General features: G+C 45.5%; 1 protein-coding gene across 3 annotated transcripts in view; it reads left to right on the plus strand.

The window, feature by feature from the left end:
• The window catches only part of HK2 (hexokinase 2), a 62737-nt gene extending 47704 nt beyond the window's left edge, over positions 1-15033 (plus strand). For all 3 annotated transcript variants that reach the window (XM_055241100.2, XM_055241101.2, XM_055241102.2), the window contains 10 exons: positions 160-393; positions 1739-2043; positions 3186-3334; positions 3595-3714; positions 7509-7604; positions 8298-8397; positions 8494-8677; positions 9907-10062; positions 11253-11486; positions 12504-15033. In XM_055241100.2, coding sequence (XP_055097075.1) covers positions 160-393; positions 1739-2043; positions 3186-3334; positions 3595-3714; positions 7509-7604; positions 8298-8397; positions 8494-8677; positions 9907-10062; positions 11253-11486; positions 12504-12648 — 1723 coding nt within the window. In that variant the 3' untranslated portion in view covers positions 12649-15033. The remainder of the gene's footprint in view (positions 1-159; positions 394-1738; positions 2044-3185; positions 3335-3594; positions 3715-7508; positions 7605-8297; positions 8398-8493; positions 8678-9906; positions 10063-11252; positions 11487-12503) is intronic.
• The last annotated feature ends 5754 nt before the right edge of the window (positions 15034-20787 follow it).

The raw sequence follows: 20787 nt of genomic DNA on the forward strand, positions 1-20787 counted from the left end.
TCCTGCCCCCGCACAGGTGGACTGAGCAATGAAGAGGGATTCTGTCCCCATTGGGCAGTGAATTTGCTGGAGCTAAAGGGCTTCCTGGCCACCCCCCGACACACACACTGGCCATAGTGGGTCAGACAGGGGCCCACGTGCTGTCTTTCTGTTTCCCAGGGAGAAGGATGGCATCCGGAAGGCCCGTGAGGTCCTGATGCGGTTGGGCCTGGACCCGACTCAGGAGGACTGCGTGGCCACTCACCGGATCTGCCAGATCGTGTCCACACGCTCCGCCAGCCTGTGCGCAGCCACCCTGGCCGCCGTGCTGCAGCGCATCAAGGAGAACAAAGGCGAGGAGCGGCTGCGCTCTACTGTTGGGGTCGACGGCTCCGTCTACAAGAAACACCCCCAGTGAGTCAGTGTGCATGGCCTGGAGACGCGGTGTTCCTGGAGTACCTGGGGCTGAGTGACTTCTCATGCCAGATCCATTTTGCATTTCATGGGTGGTGTGGAGGGACCATAGAGCTGAGGGTCTTGGTGGAATAAAAGTTCCCACCTGGGCAAGGGGGAATGGGAGGAAGTCATATCTGGCGTGGGTGGAGGTGATTTCTGAAGGCTACCAATGACTCGGCCTCTCCGCAGAGCTCCTCTGGCTGCTGGACACTGTCTTTGCCACCCTTTTGTAGGCGTTATTGTTCCTGTCTTTACTCTTAGAATTCTTGGTGATTCCTGCAGGTGCTATGTCCTCTGCCAGGGGCCACCCCAGCCCAGTGGGAGTTACCAGCTTCTCTGGCTGACCTTGGTATTAAATTGATCCTGCCCTGTCCACATTTTGATCCCTCAGGTCATAGGTACCAGAATGTTCACATTTCAGCTGAGACCTGGAATATGTCTCTTTATTGTGCCTACTTATTTCCCCATCATTTTCACCTAATAAGAATGCCAGGTCAATGTGCCTTTATTTTCTTAACTGTTCGGCGCAGGAGGCCTCAGCCTTGAGATTCCCTGTTCCTACCCAGTGATGCAAAAACTTGAGTGTGCATGTGAATCACATGGGGATCTTGTTAAGAGGCAGATTCTGATCGGAAAGTCTGGGGTGAGCCTGAGATCCCGCATCTCTAACAGCCCCCAGTAGGCTGAAGCCTACTCCTACACTTGGAGTAGGAAGGCCCTGGACACCATGGCTCCAAGTGGCCACTACCCAGAGAGTTCCTGGCTGAACACATTCTCTTTAGCTGTGCAGACACCTTTGGGATCATTGGCAGAAACTGGCAAAAGAGATGCTAGAGTCCAGAAGAGCATCTCTAGCTTTTAATTTTGGGTCTTTCCCAGACAGCAGCTAGTAAAGTGAGTGATGGAACAAGACAGGTAGGTGGCATCAGAACCACCTAATACCACAGGGCTGCTCCAGCAAAGAGAGGCTGATGGTACCATGTTGGGCAGAGGAGCAGTGGCCAGGGGGCCTTCTTCAGTGAGGAAGAGGAGGTCTTGTGTGACTGCATGTAGGGGACAGTGGCTTATTAGAAGATCTTTTCCTTTCAGTGGTAGGGGTGAACCAATCCTGGGTGGTCATAGTTGATATGGTTCGTGAAGTGGTTCCTAACTTGGGAGAGTGGAGAGAGGATGTTTAGGGCAGTGCCCACTCCTGCAGGTGCCTTTTGGCGTTTGGGTTAAGGCGGTGGGCAACTGTCTAACCACTTGCACCACTGATCCTCACCGTGGACACCTGTCTCTTACCCACCCTGGGGAACTGCAGTTTTGCCAAGCGTCTACAGAAGACTGTGCGGCGGCTGGTGCCCGACTGCGATGTCCGCTTCCTCCGCTCCGAAGATGGCAGTGGCAAAGGTGCAGCCATGGTGACAGCAGTGGCTTACCGGCTGGCCGATCAACACCGTGCCCGCCAGAAGACACTAGAGCCTCTGCAGCTGAGCCATGACCAGCTGTTGGAGGTCAAGAGGAGGATGAAGATAGAAATGGAGCGAGGTCTGAGCAAGGAGACTCATGCCAGTGCCCCCGTCAAGATGCTGCCCACCTATGTGTGTGCCACCCCTGATGGCACAGGTACGTGGCAGGGTTGCCACCTGGCTCACATGGTGGGCCTTTGTCCTGGTGCTGATGCCGTGGGAGGGCTCCCTTAGCATTAGCATTGGACATTTGAACCAGAACACGTTTCTTCAGCTGTATTACTAGGGAGTCCTAGTATTTGATAAACTCAATGTGCTCCTCTGCAAACAGTAATAATGGTCAACACATAATTGAATGCTTACTGTGTGTCAAAGCACTTTATGTGTATGAATTCATTTAATCTTTGTTAACTGTTAAAAAATATTAGCAGTTAATTTTATGTATTAACCTATGTTTGACAGAAAACTGAGGCGCAGAGAAGTTAAGACACCTGCCTAAATTCACACAACTAGAAAATGTCAGAGCTGGGATTCAAACCCAGGAATTCAGGTTCTAGAATCTGCTCTTGGCAATCACCACATTGGTCTGAGTCAGGGTTGGCAAACTATGGCCCATGGGCTGAATCTGGCCCACCACCTGTTTTTGTACATAAGGTTTTATTATTACACAGCCATGCCCATGCATCTGCACATTGCTTATGGTTGTTTTGCACTGTCTTCGCAAAGATGCGTGGTGGCAGCAGAGACTGCATGACCCACAGAGCCTAAAATGTTTGCTGTCTGGGCCTTTACAGGAAAAGATTTCTGACCCCTGCTGTAAGTCTTGTAACCTCAGAAATGGTGGTCTTATTCCAATTCAGAAGACAGTCGATGAGCGGGCCTGCGTAGCACAGTTGTTACAGGTTCCGGAGACAGAGACTGGGATTTGGTCCCTGCCCTACCCTGTCCTGGTCGTATGGCCCTGGGCAAGTGATTTAACTATCAGCCAGATCCCAGTCATCCTTAAGAGAGGAATGCAGTGTCTCCCTCGCAGGGCTGCCTAAGGGTTGAACGAGGACTGTGTGTGAGGCACGTGGCACACTGTAATTGTCCAACAAGGGTGGATTTTCTCATTTTAAAAGATTTCCCTTCAGCCTCCTTCAGGGAGCTGGACTCTTCTGTTCCTTCTGTATTCTAGAATGTAATATAAGATGGCATTTGATGGAACAGGAATGGTGTATTTGGATAGTTTTAAGTGTACTGTCTCTGCATTCCCCATGTTCTGCCCCAATTTAACACTTCCCTGGCCTTATTTTCCAGAGAAAGGAGACTTCTTGGCCTTGGACCTTGGAGGAACAAATTTCCGGGTCCTGCTGGTCCGTGTTCGGAATGGGAAGTGGGGTGGAGTGGAGATGCACAACAAGATCTACGCCATCCCGCAGGAGGTCATGCATGGTACTGGGGACGAGGTGAGCAGGGCGGCGCCTCCCGGAGGGAGCCCCTGGTGGATGTCACCTCTTGCCTTCGAGGATAGTGCTTTCTCTGCTCATCTGTGACCCTGGGGAGGGCTAGCTGGACCCAGGGCTCCAGCCTGGTCTTGACTCAGGTTTGTGCCTGAGCTTGCATTTCTTCTGGGTGGAAAGAAACATTGATGTCATTCGCAGGCCCTACTGGGGGCAGCCTGCCCTGCACAGGGCCCCTCCCTCAGTGTCCTAACTTCTCCCTGCAGCTCTTTGACCACATTGTCCAGTGCATCGCGGACTTCCTCGAGTACATGGGCATGAAGGGCGTGTCCCTGCCTCTGGGTTTTACCTTCTCCTTCCCCTGCCAGCAGAACAGCCTGAACGAGGTAACAACACCTTCCTGGAGGGCTCTCCTGTGGGCTTTATTGACTCTAAACCAGCCAGGCATGGAGCAGGGGAGAAAGTTGAGCTAAGACTAAGGAAAGAAGGACGTGAGTGACCAGTAGTGGGGAGGGTCCCCTTGATGGGAATGAGTAAGTTGAGGCTGGTGGAGGTTAAGTAGGTTAGCTCAGCTGTGATAGCCTTTGGGGCAACGGTGATGATGCTACTCAATGTTAACAGCTGCCGGGCGTGGTGACTCACACCTGTAATCTCAGCACTTTGGGAGGCTGAGGCAGGAGGATTGCTTGAGGCCAGGATTTCAAGACCAGCCCAGGCAACATAGGACGACCCCATCTCTATTGAACACACACACACACACACACACACACACATATATATATAGAATATATATTCTATATATATATGTGTGTGTGTGTGTGTTCAATATTCTATATATATTCTGAATATATATATTCTATATATATTCTGAATATATATATTCAATATATATTCTATATATATTCTGAATATATATATTCTATATATATTCTGAATATATATATTCAATATATATTCTATATATAGAACATATATATTCTATATATGTTCTATATATAGAACATATATATTCTATATATGTTCTATATATAGAACATATATATTCTATATATGTTCTATATATAGAACATATATATTCTATATATATGTTCTATATATATATACATAGCATTTTTAAGCACTTACTTTATGCCAGGTATGTTAGGTTTCTTATGTGCATTATCTCGTTTAACCCTCACAGCAACCATATAAGAAATGTGTTTGAATACCCATTCTACAGAAAGGAAAATAAGCCCCACAGAGGTGCTGGGTATCTTGCTCCAGGTCATAATAGCTTGGGACTGGCCAAGCCAAGATTTGGATTCTGGGTTCCTGATGCCTGAGCCTGTGCTGTCAGTTATCCTGTGGGGCTCCTGAGGCCCTTGTTATGGGCTCAGGGCATTTTCATGCCATCACCTGTTGTTTGGATGCCCTGGCTCTTCTCTGGTCTCATCTTGCTTCTCACTCCTCTTCAACTTACCTTGGGTGAATGAAGTAGGTGCGTGAGGCACTCCCGGATGTTCTGGACATGAGTGCCCCGAGAAGTGGAGGAGAACTGAGTAAGGCAGTGCTGGATCTGCTGATGACTGGTAGCCCTAAGCATTAGGTATCTGGAGACTGTTTTTAAGCAGTTGTGTCTCTGTCTCAGTCATGTAGGAGCGCATGTGCACGCTGCTGGTGTGTGGTATGTTTCAGATGCCACTGCTAGGTATAAAAGGCATGGCTCCTACCTTTAGATGCTTACAAACAAGCTGGGCTGATGAAGCAAGCTCAGAAAAGGAAGAGCTGCTGTTTGGAATGTGGCCCTAATGAGATGGATACTGAAGCCCCCAGGACAGGTAGTGAGACAGATGTTAATCCGAGTGCATACCTGGGGCATGTCAGGAGGACTTGGAACAAGTCAGAAGAATGAGTTGATGGGAAAGAAAGGTGAGCAGGCTGCCCAGTGTGGAGAGGGGCATGTAGGTGGGAGCAAGTGACAGAAAGACCTGGGCCAGCACAGAAGAGCCTACCCCAGTGACAAGGAAAGACCAGCATTTCCCACAGGGTCCCTGCAACAGTGGCCCTCAACTTGCTTCACTGAGTTTTGTAAATGCCTCCTTCTCCTCCTTATCTGAGAGAATTCCCCATGTGCACTAGTAAAATTAAGGTTTTTGGAAGTTCTGCAATAAAAACTCAGCTTAGTCTGATATTTCTCAACACCTGTTAACATTCATCTAGTGTTAACCAGACCGGCGTTGCTTTATGCCTCATGTGGACAAATACTTACGTACTATTTAATGGACCATTACTTATTATAACAAAGATATTAGGCCGGGCGTGGTGGCTCACGCTTGTAATCCCAGCACTTTGGGAGGCCAAGGCGGGCGGATCACGAGGTCAGGAGATCGAGACCACGGTGAAACCCCGTCTCTACTAAAAATACAAAAAAAAATTAGCCGGGCGTGGTGGCGGGCGCCTGTAGTCCCAGCTACTCGGAGAGGCTGAGGCAGGAGAATGGCGTGAACCCGGGAGGCGGAGCTTGCAGTGAGCCGAGATCGCGCCACTGCACTCTAGCCTGGGCGATAGAGCGAGACTCCGTCTCAAAAAAAAAAAAAAAAAAAAAAAAACAAAGATATTAGAAACAAACTTGTTCAATAGTGAGATAATAGTTAAATAAATTATGACCCACTTATTAGCTAGTATCAGCCACTAGTTATTTGTAATAAATTTTAATCACATGAAAAAATACTGGTGGTATGACTAAAAAGTTTTAAAACTTTTTCTTTAGAAATGGTAATCTCTTTATAGAAAAATATAAAATACAATTAACAGGATGATAAAAACATAACACTCCAGTGTATATCCTTCTTCTAGACTTCCTACCAAAATATTTTCAAGTAGATACTATCTTTTCATGCCAACAGGTTATGTATTTATATATTTGCCAGGGAAACCAGAAGGTATGTTAACTGTTTCTGTCTGAATTGTGAGATTCCAGGCCATTGGATTAGGTTTTATTCTGTGTTCCAGGTTTCTGTGAGGAGCAAATAAAGCAGAAGTCATTTATTCCTGTGGGCTCTGGCAAGATCCTCCTGTGATGGGGAAATCCTGCCAGTGCAGAGGCCCCTGGGCTTAGAGGCCCCGGGGCTCAGTGGCCCCCAGCTGTGTTTCCCAGCTGTGGGGCCTCCACTTGCCTTTTCCGTAAGGATCACCTGAAATAATGACCACCTGAAATTATGTTATTTGAACATCCCGTAAACACAAACTTGCATCAGCGATGGGAAGCTAACTTGTAGAGAGCTGGGTAGAGATCAGCACACACTCGTCAGCCAGCTCTCTGAGGGTATGTGCTTTGTTTTTCTGAATCTCCTGGGGTCTGAACACAGTGTGACACCTCCAGGTTGATGTGAGTGAAATGCCGAGCTGATGGGCATGAATCCCTGAGCAAGGCCTGGAGAAATCATGCAAGTGGGTGGGTTATGAGCACACAGCTCATTTATGGAAGCCGAGCTCTTGGGTAAGGAGTCTGAAGCCCTGAGGCTTGTTTCCTGGTGGGCTGTGGCAGCAGAGAGGGCATCAGGGAATAAAACCCAAAGCATTTCTCCCAGGTTCAAAGCCATCATGCATCTGCTCCCAGAGGATCACATTGAAGGCAAGGGGCCACTGAGGATGCTGAGGAGGAGCCCAGAGTTGTTTTCCTCACTGACAGACATGGGGTGGTGGTGAAGCCTAGCTGTCACCCAGCTGTGGGTAAAGCACTTGTTTGCCAGATGCTGGAGTTTGAAAATTAGGAGACATACACTGACCCTTCCCATGTAAACGATAGGGACAGAGCAAACTGCTTTGCCCAGTGAGCGAACCAAGCACATAGGAAGAAGTTGCACAGCAGGGGCAGCTGCATGGTGCTTATGAGCCCATTCACTGGGGTTGGAGGGCCTAGGAGTGCATCCTGCTTCTCTCTTCCAAGCTGTAGGCCTTGAGCAAGTCACTCCAGAGCCTCAGTTTCTTATAAAGTGGCCATAAACATGATAGATGTTCCACAAGGGTGCTGTGAGGATTAAATGGTGTAATGCATGATCTATGCTTAGCCCAGTACTTGCTACACAGTAGGTGCTCAATAAATCCAAGTAAGTACCTTAGGAACAGTTTAATTTGTGGGATCCGTCTGACCCGGGAGCCCTTCCCTGATGTCCTCTCCATGCTCGTGTGTGATTTTTAGAGCATCCTCCTCAAGTGGACAAAAGGCTTCAAGGCATCTGGCTGCGAGGGCGAGGATGTGGTGACCCTGCTGAAGGAAGCGATCCACCGGCGAGAGGTAGGAGACACATGGCACGAGGCCCGATGTGTCAGCTCCTTGTTGATTGACCTGGTCTGTGTGTTCAGAAAGTGAGGGCAACAGTAAGTGTGGCTGCATGGGTTGGGAGGAAGATTAAGTCATTCAGCAATTGTTGAGTGTGCACTGTGTGTCGAGCCATGCTCTCAGCACTGGCGATTTAGGAGTGGCCACAGCAAAGCTTTGTTCTATAAACAAATAAGACCATGACCTAGTGGCAGGTGCTGTTAAGAGCTGTGAAACACACACACACACACACACACACACACAAGTAAAGGAATAAAAGAATGGGTACTCCATAAGCAGAGCAGCCATGAGGGCTGCTGGTTGCCCATTTTTATGGTTATTTCTTGATTATATGCTAAACAAAGGGTGTATTATACATGCCTTCCCTTTTTAGACCATATAGAGTTAAAAAAAAAAGAAAGAAAAGGAGTGAAGTGGGGTGAGGAGAGCAGATGGAGCAAGTGTGCTGGAAAGGGGCACTGTTAAATAGCACAACTTGGGAGGGTCTCGCCAAAGAGGTGACATTTAAGCACAGACCTGAATGGAATCAGAGGGTCAGCCATGGTGTACGAGATATATTTTATATACCTATAAATCTCCCATGCAAATGTCTGAAAGGAGAATATTGGGGTTCACCTGTGAACTGGGCATCTGCTTCTGCCCTCTCAGGAGTTTGACCTGGATGTGGTTGCTGTGGTGAACGACACAGTTGGAACTATGATGACCTGTGGCTTTGAAGACCCTCACTGTGAAGTTGGCCTCATCGTTGGTAAGGACCCAGGCTGTCCTTTCCACATGGGGATGCATAGCCTCGGGTGTGAGGGGGATGGTGCCGAGTGAGGCCCTGGTATCCTGTGATTGGCAGGCACGGGCAGCAATGCCTGCTACATGGAGGAGATGCGCAATGTGGAACTGGTGGAAGGAGAAGAGGGGCGGATGTGTGTGAACATGGAATGGGGGGCCTTCGGGGACAATGGATGCCTAGATGACTTCCGCACAGAATTTGATGTGGCTGTGGATGAGCTTTCACTCAACCCTGGCAAGCAGAGGTAGGCACCCAACTGGAGCCCTGTTAACTGTCTCCCAGGACTGGCTGGCAACAAGTGATCAGAGCTTCCACAGTGGCATCTCCCAGGATGCTCGTTCTTGTGAGATGTTAATAAAGGAGGTTTTCTTGGAAAGGGTTTCTTGTCAAATGCACCTGGAAAGTTCTGAGTTAGTAAATGTAAGAAGCATCTCCCACCCGAAAGCCTAGGAGAACAGTTGGGAGAATACTAGAACCTAGGTCTGGCACTCTAAGGAGAAACAAGTAGAAAGTTGAAGCACCTGCTGCTGCCAGGCTGAAGAGCATCTCTTGGGTGATGCAGACAGGAGCAAATCCTCTCCCTCCTCCATCTTCCAGTGCTGAGCACCACCTACTGTCAGAATTGAGCAAGGGGCCAGCCCCAGTGTCACAAGGCCCTGTGCATGGTAGGGGAGCGGGGTCTGAGCTGAGAGACAATAGCTTAAGATCTAACACACTTCTCATTAAGATGTTGTCTGAAGTGTTTCCTAACTAGATTAATCAAACACCCTAGTTCTGCAGAATACACTTTGCAAAACATGTGTTTAGAGTAGAAGTTACAGGCTAAAATGCCTCTAGGGGCCAGGCAGGCAACATTAATGAAGGAAGCAGGCTGGGCCAAGACAAGATGGGGTGGTGATGGGGTATTGGTTGAAACTAGGGACCTCGATTTTTTTTCAAGGCAGGATTCAGGACCAAAAGACCCTCAAGCCACTGTATAATCATGTTTAGTTCCAGTGGCCAGGACAGGGGCCTTACAGCTGGCAGTAGTTACTTGAGTAATGATGATTAGGTCCAAGAGAATGTATGCTGAATGCCTAGTGAGGTTAAAGATTAAGACTCAGCATTCTCCCCTGCTCTGAGAAGTCCAGTGGGGTTATGGTGTGTTCCTTCTTGAGTTGCTTCTTGAAGTTTCGAAATAAGCCTTGGAAAGGAAATGAGTTCCTTTGCCTGTGGGTTCCTTTCCAAGGCTTATTTTCCCCAGGAGCCCCACAGGCCTCGGCACTGTGGTCAGTGTTGCTGAAGGCTGTGAATTAGCATGCAAAGACACCAGGGATCCAGCCCAAGTGAATCAAGTAGCAATTCCTTTCCCATCGGGGGAGTCTGCCTGCCTGCCACTTCCGATGCACTGGGGGTGACTAAGCTGGCCTGTCCTGTCTCAACACATCCCTCCACCTTCCTACTTAACCTCCATGAATGTTACTCGCATTGCAGGTTCGAGAAAATGATCAGTGGAATGTACCTGGGTGAGATTGTCCGTAACATTCTCATCGATTTCACCAAGCATGGGCTGCTCTTCCGAGGCCGCATCTCAGAGCGGCTCAAGACAAGGGGCATCTTTGAAACCAAGTTCTTATCTCAGATTGAGAGGTGAGAGCTTAGGGCTCAGGGTAGCTGGGGGCCGTGTCCTTTTTTCTCACTGGCAGACAAACTGAAGGATTTCCACAGCTCAGGGCATGACTCATACAAAAATTAGTTTAGTGGCAAACACATTCATGTCTATAGTGTTTACTAAAAGCACATTATGGACGGTTGTCATTTTAAGGGCAAATATAGAACATTCTCATGAAAGTTTGTGCTAAGCCTGGCCTGAGGTCATGCAAAGTGATGTTGTTGGGTTTTAGACCATGTATCAAAGGTAGAAAGATACCTGCTCGTAGCATGTAAATTGAAACACACAGAGGAAGATAACCTATTAAAGCATCCGCACTTGGCTTGAAAGCCCTTCCTAACTGCTGGTTGCAGTAATCAGGCAGCCAGGATTGAGTAAAGGTTGGAACCTCAGGCAGCGCAGACACATGCCACACAGTGGCTCATTAGAGCAAAGCCTCCCTCCTACAGCCAAATGGTGGAAAATCTGCTCCAAATGAGAACAATGAATTTCAGAGCCCTTTAAAAATTAGTGCTGTGCCATTACTCTCAGGGCAGAGAAGAATAGGAACTAGACAACTGATGTGAGTAGACCCCTTGGGCATCTGCACCAGTGAATAGAAAGATATGTTCTAGCTAATAGGTCTGTTATGTTCAAGGAGGTGATTCCAGGCTTCTAAAATAGCGTTCTTTATATAGGAGGGTTTATTTTCTTTCTATAACTTTATTTACACTTCCTTCGTAAATAGCATATAAATACAGTTCAGACCACCCAGAGCAGCAGAGCAGAAATAAAGCACGAGTCTAGTGCTGCTTGGTTAGTTCCTGCCCTGCAAACCCATGAACAGCAGCGAGAGAATGGACATGAAAGAGCTTTGTAACTGACCACTGTGATAAACAGTGAATTTGCTTTGTTTTGAGTATCTACTTTGTAGTAATAATGGTCTACCTGGAGTAGGGAGAGTGGAATGAGGAACTGTTTGTATTCCTGTCACCCTCAGGAAGAGTCAGTGTAGTCCAGTAGGATGAGCAGTGGTCTGAATTTAGGAATGGGAACCACCTCGAGGGGCCATCTCCTGGAGAGCTAGACCCCCACAGAGCCTCCCCTATAAGGACTCAGGCCCTGGTGTGGTAGGCTACCAGCCTTCTTGGTGCATGACTGAACACTTGCTGTCTCCCTCCCACCCCAGTGACTGCCTGGCCCTGCTGCAAGTCCGAGCCATCCTGCAACACTTAGGGCTTGAGAGCACCTGTGATGACAGCATCACTGTTAAGGAGGTGTGCACTGTGGTGGCCCGGCGGGCAGCCCAGCTCTGTGGCGCAGGCATGGCCGCTGTGGTGGACAAGATACGAGAAAACCGTGGGCTGGATGCTCTCAAAGTGACAGTGGGTGTGGATGGGACCCTCTACAAGCTACATCCTCAGTGAGTGCCTGACCCCAACCCTCCCTGCCTACCTTCTTTCTCTTTGTTCTTTCCCTTTTCTTTCTCTCTTTCCTTTGTTACTTTATAGTGAATTATCAGCCATTCCAAATAGTGTATATAATACATGTATTATAGTTTAAAGATTCATAATCAGAAGTAGGCTTGTGTTTCACCCCCCACCGTGGGAAGCCCCCTCTGAGCCCCTCCACAATTGTGTCCTCACTCTCCCTTGCCAGGGGTAAGTGTTGTGCTGAATCAGTCCCTTGCTTTTCTTTTCCACCCCCATATATCTAGGTATGCATCCATGTTGTTTAGTTTTACTTATTTTTGAACCTGCAACAAATAGAATCACATGGTATCTCTTCTGTGGCTGGCTTTTCTCACACAGTGTTTGGGACATGGCATCCTCAGCTTTGTAGATGGGGAGGGTGTCCTGACCCTGCTGTATTGGGGCAGATCACAACTCTCTCTTTCTCTGGTCCATATGGGAAGGATCTGTGATCACTGCGATATCCTAGCAGTGACTCTAAGTCTGCTTCTTTTGCCTCCAATGACATTTTGAAGCAGATGTGGCTCTGATATGAGGCTATGCGCCTGGAAAATAGAAAATCACATTCATGAGTCCTGGTGCCCCCTCCAGAGTTTGTGAACAGGTTGTGTTCCTCTGTTAGGCACACTTGTGGCTTCCATGGTTGTTGAACTTCTCTTTTACTGACTATTAGTTTTAAGAACACAATTTGCCAGGATCTCAGACATTTGTCCCAGAATTGAATCCTAGCTCTCCTAATGGCTGATGTGATGTGGAAATTGGGCATAGTACTAGTATCTCCAAGCCACGGTTTTCTGGTACTTAATAATATATAGTAAATGTTTAATACATTATAGCTGTCATCCTTCTCCTCTTCTTAACTATTTCTGTGTTTCCAGCATCACTTCTTAGCTTTCATTTCTAAGTGGAAATACAAACCAATCATGACTAAGATGGTTTTTCCTGTGTCTTCCTCCCACCTTTTCCAGCTTTGCCAAAGTCATGCATGAGACAGTGAAGGACCTGGCTCCGAAATGTGATGTGTCTTTCCTGCAGTCAGAGGATGGCAGCGGGAAGGGGGCGGCGCTCATCACTGCTGTGGCCTGCCGCATCCGTGAGGCTGGACAGCGATAGAACCCCTGAAATCGGAAGGGACTTCCTCTTTCTCTCCCTCTTCCCTCTTTTAAATTATAAGATGTCATCCCTTTGTGTCAGAGACAGACCCCTTGGCTTTTCCTTGGCAGAGAGGACCCCACTGGACTGGGTTTTGTCTCTGCATCTCATCTTAGAACTTGGTGGCTGAGCTTGGCCCTATTAAATAAATACAGTTCCAAATAAGGATTTGTTCACATGCATCACAACCATTCCCATTGGTTCTCTTAAGACATGAAAATTGTCACCCTTAGTAATCCCCCTTGCCAAATTCCATGTCCCTGTATAATTCTACAGGATGGGGACACTAATGAAGATATGGCTGCTTCACCTTGGAGCCTGAACATGACATTTCTAGGTGGGGTGCATCCCCCAGCACTGATGTTGTTACTGATTCTCCTGTCAGAGATCTGGGAGGTCTCCACTGAGGATGCGAGCCTGATTGTCCTACAGGCAGACGTGGGGAGGGTGGAGGGGCGACAGTGGAGGGAAATCCATGGATATCCATGCAGCAGCCCCTCTTTAACCTCATCTACAAGCATTTGCCCTGTGGATTCCAGCATTTGCTATTCCTGGAATCAAGGAATCCTGAGTCTGGGCAATGAAACCAAAGCCAGGAATTGACGCATCCTGAAGTCGGGTCAGCCGTCACATCTCAGCGGGGTGCACATGTTATCCACGAGCAATGGACCTTTGGGGAAGGGGGAGTTTTTAGTTTGTTTTACAGATTTTTCCTGCAAAAGTGGAAACACTGTATTTTCATTTTAATTTATATTTGAAATTTTATTTAGTTCTTGAAGTAGATCTGCTTCTTCATCTTGACATGTAATGGTCAGTTGTACGTAATGTATTTATATGTTAATTTGTTATGTCTATAGATAGGCAAGTCTTGTCAGAATTGGCCTCAGTGTAGTTAAAGGGCAGAAGGGGAAGATACTGACTAGTCATAGAAATACCTCATTCCCCTGTGGGAAGAGAAGGGAAGCCTCTTCAGGGTGAGTGAATGGCAAAGCGGTTGCTTCTGGCTCCTCCTTCCCCTGTGGTCTTGGAAGCGTGTGGAAGGCAGGGACAGAGATGGAGGCAGAGACAGCAATTGGCTCCTCCATCCAGAGATTTTCTTGGCAATATTCCATGGGATGTTAAGCAAAGGAAGCCAAAGGAATCATTTCAAATGGACTCATGGCTTAGAAATCTTTATTCTTAGGGCAGTCAGTAGTATTCTAAAGCTTTCTGACAAGATCAAGGAAGTCACCAAAATTTCTTTTTTTAAATTGTATCTAATCCTCAACAACAAACCAAAACAGAACAATTAAACAACCAAATAAAACCTCAGGGACAACATTTTTGGTGTATTTGAGCCCTACCAGCAAGTTTCACCTTGGGTTTGTATTTTAAATGTTTTGCAAGAATTGTTGTCCATGTGCTTCCCTAGGCTGAGCTGGCATTGGTCTGCTGACCTGTTTTTGTGTTTTTCTTTTTTTTATACACAACATTTGTTTCAAACTATTGGGAGGGATGAGAGGGGCTTAAAAACTTCCATCCCTACTTTTCAAGAGTGCAGTTGATTCTGAATCTGAAAGCCCGCCTCTGCCCTAAAATACACACAAGCACAGACATTAAACCTGGATACTATATAATAAAGAGGGATGTAACTATTGAATTGGATACAAGGATCAGAATGGAAAGAAACTCAAGATGAAATTGCACCCGGTTTTTGTATATTTATCAAACTTGTGCTGAGAATAGTGTCTGATTATACGACTTTTAAGCAAAGTTGGGTGTAATTAGGTGAAAACGGCCCAGCTCCTCCTGGGAGCACAGAGGGGTGAGGGGCTGGTCCTTCTCGTTTGCTCTAGTCTCACTTTGCTGTCTGGTGTAGCTCCTCTGCTGCTCCCATCTGCACTAATTGACCCAAAATGTGGGTGTTTCCTGCTACACAAAAGCCAAAAGCTTTCATGTAGATTTTAGTTCACTAAAGTGTGCCCACAAAATAGAGATTAATGTTAACTTAAATTTTAAGCTTGATGATTAGGTACTATCTATGAAGTTAACACTTTTTTTTTTTAAAGGTAGAGATGTGTGTGTGTGTAGGTATTAAAGATGTGTTGTTGGTTTCCAAAAAGGAACACTGGAAAATAAATTTTGAATGTTTGTGTTCTCAGAATCAGGTTGACAGTCCCTTGCTGACATGGCTTTGCTTTGTGTAAATAACAGTGGATCTCAATCTTCAGGGTGTGATGAATAGCGAATCATCTCAAATCCTTGAGCACTCAGTCTAGTGAAGATGTTGTCATTATGTACAATACATAACTAGTTAACTTTGTGATGTTAACTATTATTAATAAATTTTAACATTTTCCAAAATAATCAAATGTGTGATTCATGAGTGTTTTTAAGAGTGTAGTCATCTTCCGGTCATATCAGTACTTCCTGGCCAGCCCGATGAGTAATTTATGGGTGTCTTGATTTTGAGTGTGTGTGTTTGAGAGGCATGTGGCTTTTCCAGAAACTCAGTCCCAGTGGAACTAGAAGGCAGCTTTTCCTGGACTGCCTTTGACCCCTTAGATTTCAAGCCACTGAAGAGCTATGGCTAGTCCTGCGGTCTACTGTTTAAATAGCTTGGCTGAAATTAGCACCGCCCTGAGGGCCTCTGGCTGGTCTTGGTTGGCAAATGTGATTCATATTCAGGATATATAGCTCTTATGTGAACATCCAAAGAGCACTTGCCTCTGTCCTCTCCCTACCAAGCTTTCCCTTCTCCCCAGTAAGCAGAGCACAGGTCTGGGGAGTAAATTTATCAAAAGTCCCTAGTGATACCCATTAACATTCACACGGCCCTGTTTGACAATAGCCGAGAAGAAGATGATCACGGCTAAGAGGATAATGGAGACAGCCAATGGGCGAGGGAAAGATTAAAATTAGACCCTATTTTTTCTGATATCAAATTGGTGAGATTATGGGAGCATTCTCATACGCTGTTGGTGGAAGTATGATTGGCATAGCCCTTCTGTGGGGAAAACAGGCAATATGCCTCACAGCAGGTTTTGTGTAATTTTCTAGAAATTTGTGCTAAGGAAATACAGTTGAAGACTAAGATTTAACTTTAAGGATATTGACTATCATATGGCTTATAATAGCTAAAGAAAGAAACTGTCTCTATATAATAGATCCACTCACCCTTTATGAGGGTACAGTCAGGAAAACAATCCATTCCAGTCATTGTAAACATTTTAATACTGTGACTTGGTTACATAGGTGATGGCAATGCTGAGAAGCCAAGCAGTATAGAGAAGCAACCCAGGGATTAGCAACATCAAGAAAAGTAGCTTCAATCCCACTGGCTGGATCCGAGTCCCAAAGCTGGGGTAAGGGGGCAAGGACTGGGACCGTGGAATGGGGTGGGAGATGAAGAAATTCTCTGCCTTCTCTCCCTCCCACCCACTCATTTTCTGCAGTGTTTCCATTGGCTGAACCTAGCAGGGAGTGTGTTGGCACAGGGAGCCTGGGAAATGGAGCCTCCTGTGATATGGGGCAATTAGGAAAGTAACCGGCATGCAACTTATAAAACCACTATGGTTTTATAGAATATTATTGAGCAGGGTTATAGGAGAATATTTAGTAATATAGAAAACGTTGCCAGTATGCTGCTTCATGCCAAAGATTATTTCAGAACAGTGTATTATGATCCTGTTTTTGTTTAAAAAAACACTTCTTAAAAATTACGATATATGACATAAGAGTTGTAATGGGTTTCCCTGAGTGCCTCCTCTGCCTTGCTGAACTGTGGTAGAGGCCTCAGCCCCCTTCCTCAGCAGCTCTCCCTCAAATGACTCACCCCTCTGGGAGTCTGCGTGCTGCAGTTCAGCTTGGTGGTGTTCACCAGCCTTAGCCAGGCTGCTGCTCAGTGCAGTTTTGGTGCCACCTACCCTCCCTAGGCCACTGCTGCCCCCACTTCACAGCCTCAGGGAAGAGCTTCACTCCCATATCCCACTGGGGGCTTGAAGTGGACATAGACACATTCTCCACAGACCATAATACTGGACAAAACATTCAGAAGGTACTTTTTGAGATGGTTTGGCTCTCTCTCCCTACCCATATCTCATGTCAAATTGTAATTCCCAGTGTTGGAGGAGGGGTCTGGTTGAGGGGTGATAGAATCATGGGGACGGACTTCCCCCTTGCTGTTCTCATGATACAGTTCTTAGGAGATCTGGTTGTTTGAAACTGTATAGCACCTCCCCCTTCTCTCTCTTCCTCTTGTTGGCCATGTGAAGATGTGCTTGCTTCCCCTTACCTTCTGCCACGATTGTAAGTTTCCTGAGGCCTCCCCAGCCATGCTTCCTGTGCATCTTGCAGAACTGTTAGTCAATTAAACCTCTTTTCTTATAAATTACTCAATCTCAGGTAGTTCTTTCTAGCAGTGGAAGGATGGATGAACACACTTTTTTTAGTGTATAATTTAACACAGGTATTTGCACTAGAATGCCCTCCAAGCCCTGGATTCCCCATGCTCATGGCTTCCCTTGGGCTGCCTCCCTGCTCAACTCCCACCTGCTCTGTGGGATTCCTCACCACAGGAGAAAGCCATGTCTTTTATTGGGACTCAGAAAACGATATTCCAAAATAATGGTGCTTTGACATGCTGAATAAAGAGGCAACCTCAAGGTCTTTATATCCCCTGCCCCACCCTCAACTCTCTGTTTCTCCCAAAGCAAAGGATAAGGCTTTTCTCTGATATTCCCTGATCTGTGTAAAGACTGAACCCCCTCCTCACAAGGAGAACACAACTGCCTTCTGTCCTTTCCCTGAAATCTCTTAAGGACCGGACCGACCTAGAAGAACACAATTGTCCTCTATCCTCTCTCTGAAATTTTATTATCTATTGCAGAAGGGAGGACTGAGGAATTCAACCACAGCTGGATGGATTTTTTCACAAGATAATGTTTGTGGATTCCAGCATATTCAAATTCCAAAGAGAATCATTTACGTTAATTTCTGTCTACCTGGCACATTCGTTCTCTCTAATAAACATTTACCGCCCCTTGAAAAAGCCATCACATTTCCCCTATCTCTCCTTCCCCTATGAAGAAGGGTATGTAAGCATCTGGACTTCACTGCATTATTGGGTAATCATTCTATGATTCTTCCATGTTATGTATGTTAAAGTAAATTTGTACACAAAATAAAATTGCAATAGGAGAACAATCCTATTAATCTGCCTTTTGTCAGTTCATCTTCAGAAAACCTTCAGAGGGTGGAGGGGGAAGCTTTCTCTCTTTGCTTCTGCAGATTTGAGGCTGTGAGCAGGATAAACCAAATCTACTCTGCTCTTCTGGAAACCACAGTCAAGGGAATCTAGGAACTGACAAACTGGCAAAAAGGGTAAGAATTTCTCACCAGTCAGATTCCCAGGTCTGTGGAATCCAATAGAGCAGATGGTAAAAATCACTGTCTCTGTTTCCTTTCCAAATTCAGGTTAGTGGGGAGAAAAGCATTTGTACAGACTTGCCTTACGTTTAGTGACCATGGTATATTTTTATCATGGGGGCTACATTTTTTGCACCCATTTAAAAAATGCCCCATGTTATTGTAAATCTAGAAAGTTACCTTTGGGACTTTCCATAAAGAAGGCTTATTGGTTTGAGTCACTTATGGGATAAATAAATCAGCCGTATTTAAACAACTGTTTTGCCAGTTTGTCAAGTCCTAGGTTCCCATGACTGTCTTCTTAGCACCCATGAAAAGACACAAAAGAAATATAGCCTTAGAGACTTATTTGACAAGAATAAAAGAAAAACAGATATTAGGTTTAAAACAAAGTTAAAATCCTTCAAATGCTCAAACTGTCTGCTTTGGATTTTATAAGCAAGGCACTCTAGCCTGTGGTCTAGTGGTTAGAATTCAGTGTTTTCAGTGCTCCAGTCCAGATTCAATTCCTGGTCAGGGAACCAGTTCCTTGGAAATAAAAGTCCTTTGACTCAGGAGGGGGGAAAAAGGCATTTATGAGAGTTTAAATTATTTGTCTGGAATTTACATTTGTATGACTCTTGACTTTTGGAGGTATCCAGTCATTTGTAATCCTTTCTTCCCTCATGGACAGCATTAGATTTCCTGCTTCTATTTTCCATCCATTGGGTCACATGTGTTGTTGGGTCTTTGATGCAGATGACCAGCGGAGAGGTTGGGACCCTAGAGAATATGTCCAGATGGAGGTGTGAGTTGCACCCCATTTGCTGGTGAAACTTTCCTTTTTTAAAGTTGTTGTTGGGAGTAGTCTGGATCTTGGAAATGTTGCAGCTTTTCGCTCCCCTTTTGGAGACCTTGGTTAAAGCCATAAAGGGCTTCATGGTTTTAGTCTCATATGTGTTAATTTGTTTCAGTTTTGAGTCATTTGAAGTTATGCCTTTGGTTTAAAACTTTGGTTTGTCTTTAGAGCGTGATGGCAACTCCCCACCTCCCCCTCCCCGCCGCCACCACCCCATTTATTTTACTTTCTGGGTGGGACAGCCAAAGCCATGAGCAAGCATGGTGCCTCTCCTAGGCAGAAGGGGGAGATACTGCTCCTACAGCCACTATTGCCATAACTACCACCATTCCTCAGCTCTGGGGAAGGTCGGTTGCTCACAGGGCAGGAAGTTTGCCGCTTGTATATTTAAAAGGATTTTTGTTAAGACCTATATAGTCAGAAGCCAGCTTAATTAAAAGCTGATATTCAGGTATTTTTGTAAAAGTTATCTTTTAGGTCCTATTTCTCCTATGGGAACTTCTTAGTCAACTAGGCCTCTTTTTCTGGGACCCCTGATAACTAGAACTTCAATGGCCTTCTGGGAAACTTAAAAACTCCCCAAACTGGCTCTTCTAAGTTCTTACACTGTTCTTACACTTACTTAAGTCCAAATGCTATTCAAGTTCATGTCACTTCAATAAATCTTTGGTAGATACAGTTAGTTCAAAAATTGTTGGTAAAATAAACCTGTCTAACCAGGCAAAAATGTCAGAATTAATGTTGACAATTTTGAAATGTCATTTCAACATTCATTCTGACATTTTTGCCTGGGTCTACTGGTTAGACAGGTTTATGCTGTCTCTGTAGATGTATTAAGGTCATAAAACTTGCTTCTGTGATATTTTTGATACTTGCTTGTTTTGTCGGTAAGCTAAAGCTGTAAGGGCTGGCTTCTGGACTCCCCCAAAACCTTACACACATCTTGCTGCAAGCTTATATCTTTGGTTTTGAGTGGCTGAATTCTGGGGTCTGGATAGGTGGCCATGGTGAGTACTTGAGATATGTGCATGCACAGCACAGGGCAGAGCCAAGCCCAATATGACCACATCTTCCTTGGCTCAGTTCTACCTCCTGGCCATGCTGGGAGACATTGGATTCTCCAGGCATTGTCTTCACAGCTCCATCCTCTGTCTTGGGCTCTGCACTTGCTATGTAAATCCAGGACACAGATAGGCCCTACCCTTCATAACTGCTCTGGGTACTACATTGGTATTTGGGACCAAGGATGACTGGGGCTGAGGGGCACATTGAGGAGAGTACCTGTGTCCAGTATCTTAAAGATCTTGGTTAAGATGAGATTGGCTAATACAGGATTTGCTTTTTCAAAAGAAAAAATAACATATAAAATTTAACTTTTACATGAGCAATTCAAATATAATTGTTTTTTTTTTTCATTTTCAAATATAATTGTTAAGAATGAGCAAATTAGGTAAGTGTAAATGGGATAAATGCTTTTATAAGCTGGCCATCATTTCAGAAATCCTTTTAGTAACCTAAAATCTTAAAGTCAAGTCGTGTTCGATTAAGTAGTAGATAATCATAAAATATCTCACTCATTTCTCAGTAAGTTAAAATACAGAAATATTAATTATTAAACATAAATTTATGTTTATACATTTTGACATATTATTGTACATGGTATAGAAAAGCTAAACATATCTGGATCTGTTAATAAACAACAGAAAAAAAATGGAGGGAACATATATTTCTCAAGCCCCTGGCCTCAAGCACTCCTCCTGCCTCAGCCTCCCAAAATGATGGGATTACAGGTGTCAGCCACCATGTCTGGCCAGGAACATATATTTCTAAAAAATACAAAATGTTTTTCATCCACA

Source organism: Symphalangus syndactylus, chromosome 14 (genome assembly GCF_028878055.3).
Source record: "Symphalangus syndactylus isolate Jambi chromosome 14, NHGRI_mSymSyn1-v2.1_pri, whole genome shotgun sequence".
NCBI lineage: Eukaryota > Metazoa > Chordata > Mammalia > Primates > Hylobatidae > Symphalangus > Symphalangus syndactylus.